Below are 4,867 nucleotides of genomic sequence, written 5' to 3'. Positions count from 1 at the left end.
CGTTTAGAAGTATTACAAAATTTTAGATATTTTGGAAATTTTTATGTAATGTAAAATATAAATTTTCATATTTTTATTTTTTAGTTTTTGGATACTGAATATTTGTATGGAGATATTTTTTTGATAATTTAACTATAAATTGTAAAGTTAAAAATATCGAGAAAATTGAACCAAAATACTTTAACCACAAAAACTTACTAATGGAAATAATTCTAAAACTTCAATTTCTAACTCTAATTAAAAAAACAATTAAATGCATCGAGATCTTATCAGTATACATCACAATAGTGCAGCTGTAAAGAGTCTCAATGAAAAACTGCAAGCGAAAGTTTAAAACCCTAGAATTAGATATATGAAAGCCAACTCTAGAATCAGATGGCATAACGTTAGGACGAGGCCTCTATGTTCAGATCAAAACAATGGCCAGGGCGCTTATCATATGCATCCCTTTTAAAATAAGTCGTTTGGAGATTAGCAGGTTCAATTATTTGCTTTCCCTTTTCCTCATAAGTGCTCAGATCCTCCTTGCCTTGAGGACTGCATATATCTGGTTGTGCAGACATTGTGTCTTTCGCTGCAGATACACAGAAGTCTTCCCACTCAAAGGAAGGTATCCATGGCGACTTAGTTTTGATAACGCTTAAATCTAAGTCTGCAACTGGTAACGATAGAGCCTCCCAAATATCCAAGTCCGCGTGCTTTGCTTTCATATATCTAATTCTATCTAATATTGCCACAAATTCCTCGAAATCGTCCCCAGCCGTCTGCTGGCGTTTGGGTTCATGTTGACCACATGTATTTGATTCCAACTCCAACAATCGTTTGTGTCCCTTGCCGGAGGACATGGATATTCCAGGGCAGATGCTTATTCAAACTTCATCACACACTAAAATCCAGAGTACAGATGCTTATTCAAACTTCATCATACATGTATAAACTAACACTCATATCCAGAGTTGAAAATAACGAAATTTCATATATTAGAGAGAAATTCTTCAGCTAAAATCACATGGAATACCATTTGTCGACGCGTTTCGAACCAACCAGTGTGATTCATCAGGAAAACCCCTTTTTATTACTGCAGCAGCCATGCCCCATGAAACAGCTGATGAAGAACAACCTTACAGACCTTACAGAAGGTCTTAGAGAAGACAAAAGTGTAGAAAGAATTTAAGTGAGAGAACTTCGCAGTGTGGAAAGAGTTTATTTGAGAGAAAACTTCGCGATGATGAGCGAAAATCCTGCCCGCGGATTACGGAAGTAGTTGTACGTCGCAGTCATTCCGCTATTTCTTCCCTCGATAAATATTCCAACGGCGTTGTCTAAAGTCACAATTTTTCTTGATTTAATTTTAAAAGTATCTTAATAATTTTTTAATGTAAAAATAATTAATAAAAAATTTCGAATTTAAATTTCCGAATCACAATCATACCAAAATTTCTATTATTTTTAAACAAAACTGTATCTCACTGCAATAATTTCAACGCAAATTATTCAACCCACGGAGAGCGCTCGAACCGTTTCTCCACTGCTTTCGCAAAATTGCATTAAATAATGTCATCACAAATGACATTGCCAACTTTTTGACATTAACAAAAATGTGTAATATACATTTTCTCCATTTGGGGTATTATTGGTAGCTCTCTTGTGACTTTCATATATAGGTTATTGAATTAAAATAAAGCGATATTTAAAGGAGATTAAAAAAATAAGAAAATTATTTATTTTTGAATTTAGATTTTTGTGATTTATAATTTTTAGAGAGAAATTTTTTTGAGAAATTACATAAATAATTTTATTGAAGCCAACGATTCGCATTTTCCATTGTGGTTCATCATCCTGGTAAAGATGGAGCATCTATCTAACATTAACTCTATATATAGGTGGATTAACTCTATATATAGGTGGAGATGCTTCAAAATATAAATTTGTCCATTAGAAAATCAAAAATAAAAATTGATTTAAATAAAAATTAAACGTTATAAAGTCAAAGAAGTTACAGAAGTTTAAAAACATCCTTAAAAAAATACAAAAAAAAAGATAAATAATAACAAATTATAAAATAAGAAAATAAACATTAAGAATGAATAATTAAGAATCACAAATTATAAAAAAAAAATACAAAAAATATAAAAATAAACAAATTTTTAATAAAAAATATAGATAAATAAATCATAATTTTTGAACAAAAATAAGCCTAAGAGATCCATAACTAAGAATTAAAAAAAAGAGAGAATAATAAACAAATGTATAACATAAATTAAATAAATAATAATATTAAATTAGTGAAAATTAAGAATGATAAAACAATGTAATAGTAAAATATATAAATGGGAAAAATCAAAATCTAGATAAACCCAGAAATTTCAAGGAATAAATAAAAATTAGAAATGGAGAGCAAGGATCCAGTTGTTCCTAATTTTCCAACCTTCATCTCTATTGAAATTGTTACCATGCTTCTCAATTTCTAACGCCTCTTTAAAATTCCTATGATGGAAGTGATCAATTTTGGATAAAACCCAAGAATCCACAATACATATGTGGTGATAAGGCAGATACATATGTGGTGTTTAGTATTAGAGGCATGTTCAGCTAATGTAGACCAGGGGGACCCTGTTATGTCTAATATCTGCTACATGCTATTGAATCCTCTGCCTATGGAACGACCTGTTTCTCCAGTATAGGGTGTTCCGCATGAGCAAGAGACTAAGTAGACACCTTTCATATCTTTGGGGTCAACATGATCCTTAACTGACCTAAGGGAGCTCTGGATAGTGTTGAGGGGCTTGAAGAAAGTATGCACCTTATTCTTATTTAGAATGTGTCAGTGGTTCTGAGAATGAATGGAAGATGAACTCAGTTAGCAAAATCAAGAGGATCCTTTTTTGGCTTAGGTCCGAGGCTAGCTCTTTGAAACGATTTGAGCCCAAGGAGTCTATTATAGCCATTATCCTCAAAATTGTTTTAGGAGGATAGTGATGGAGCTTGCATGAAGGTATTGCTCAGTGTGAGTTTTAAGAGCTCTAGTGGCTAGGGTGTTGAGAACACCAAATTTTTGAGGAGGATAGTGATGGGAGCTTGCATTAAGGTATTGCTTAGTGTGAGTTTTTTTACGATAAACGTGGCGAGAAAAGGTACCATATTTTTTCTTGGAGATAAGAACATCGAGGAAGACAAAACTACCATTGACCTCAATTTCCATAGTAAACTTAAAGAAAAGGTACCATCTCCTTTCTTGGAGATAAGAACATCGAGGAAAACAAAACTACCATTGACCTCAATTTCCATAGTAAACTTAATAGATTCAGATCGATTATTAAGTTTACTATGTTAGATTCAGATTGATTATTAATGTTAGATCAGATGCTCCACTTTTTTCTTGATGAGGAACCACAGTGGAGGGTTCGAAAAGTTGGCTCCAATAAAATTATTTGATGTGATTTCTCCCCTAAATTTTCTCTCTAAATAATTATTCATTTATTATATGATAATTAATATTTTAATAAATGGTAATTGATACTTTCAAACAAATATATAAAATTTTATAAAATATATTAAAATTATACATTTAAATTTTATATAATTTAACATATTTTAAATAATAAAAAATAATAATTAAAAAAATCAGATATAAAAAAATAATCAAAATAAAAAAAAGTTTTTAAACTGGTTTTTTTTAATGTGATTTTTTGGACTTTGCGGTATTGAGTGAAATCTTGATTTGTGTTATTTAAACTGGATTTTTGACTATATAAATTTAACACTCTAAAACCCATGAAAAATTAAACTAGAAAGCTCATCAAATAATTTCTAAAAAATCTCAAGACAATCCAACACACTTTTAAAATATGTTTTTTTAATTATGTTAAATTTCTTTAAAAAACAATATTTTTTTACTAATTTAATTTTTTTTTAATCCATTTAAATTAATTGGAAAAGAAGTCCAAATTGAATTGTAAAGGTCCATCCTTCAGCACAACTAACGTTGCCACTTTTTCACATTAACAAAAAGTTGTAATATAAATTTTCTCCATTTTGATAATATTTGGCAGCAAATATTAAGTATCTCCCGTTTATTGAATTAAAATAAAGGGATATGTAATGGAGGATGAAAAGTTTGTAAATTAATTATGTTAGCTCCATTAATTTTACACAATTGCTGCCTACAATTATGGAATTGCAGTCTTTCCTTAACTTATGGAAACCAACTGCACTAGTTTCCTTAAGTTAAGAAAATCAACTGCAATTACTAAATTTATTATTGGGAGCTACTAAAGTGGTCCATTAATTTGATTCGAGTTCTCTGCCTTGATCTGTGGGACATCTAACACATATCTATTAGAAGCTTGATGGAAGTTTAGCTATATGTTCATCTGTTTGGTCCCCAAGCTCATAGCTCAATCCCCTTCAGTTTTTCACACCATCTAGCTGAGATAGCAGAGCTTGGAAGTGCCTTCAGAATTTTGTATGTTTTTCTTTTGCTTGGATTGAAGCTGTAGTGCTGAAGAAGAAGCAAGTGGACTGTGGCCTGCATCAAAACATCACCAATGGCTGGAGGTAATTCGTATCCCTGGGCATTAAGTTTCAACGATTCTTTTCAGTTCTTTCCGCATATAGAATCGCTGTTGAAACTGTAGAATTTCTTACATTTGGTATCAGAGCCCTTTTACCTCTGCCTTGTTGTGTGTTGGCCAAGAAACGAATTCTTATTTTTGGATATGGCCTATTAAGCATAACAAGTGTATGCGCAGAGGGTTCCGGCTTTGTGCTGTAAAGAAACCCTATCCGTGCATTTCTTATATGTACATATTCAATTAATGTTTGCCAGTATCTCATATTCAAACGTATTGACCAGCAGTCGAATGCC

The 4,867-nt window shown here is 31.5% G+C and overlaps 1 protein-coding gene across 1 annotated transcript; it reads right to left on the bottom strand.

Annotated features, from left to right (window-relative positions):
• Window positions 1-258: 258 nt before the first annotated feature.
• LOC149214938 (uncharacterized) lies at window positions 259-1,052 on the bottom strand. The gene has a single exon (XM_089391013.1). It carries the CDS (start codon window positions 843-845, stop codon window positions 387-389), a length of 459 nt encoding a protein of 152 aa, XP_089247139.1. The 5' UTR covers window positions 846-1,052; the 3' UTR covers window positions 259-386.
• Window positions 1,053-4,867: the final 3,815 nt, after the last annotated feature.

The sequence above is a fragment of the Pinus tabuliformis genome, chromosome 1_1 (assembly GCF_031772625.1).
Source record: "Pinus tabuliformis cultivar Carrire ecotype Pingquan chromosome 1_1, CPIR1, whole genome shotgun sequence".
Taxonomy (NCBI): Eukaryota; Viridiplantae; Streptophyta; class Pinopsida; order Pinales; family Pinaceae; genus Pinus; species Pinus tabuliformis.
This window is presented reverse-complemented; position numbering and strand designations above follow the sequence as displayed.

Bases quoted from the DNA above. Each gene is read 5' to 3' on its own strand.
- LOC149214938 (XM_089391013.1), bottom strand. From the start codon at position 845: ATGTCCTCCGGCAAGGGACACAAACGATTGTTGGAGTTGGAATCAAAT.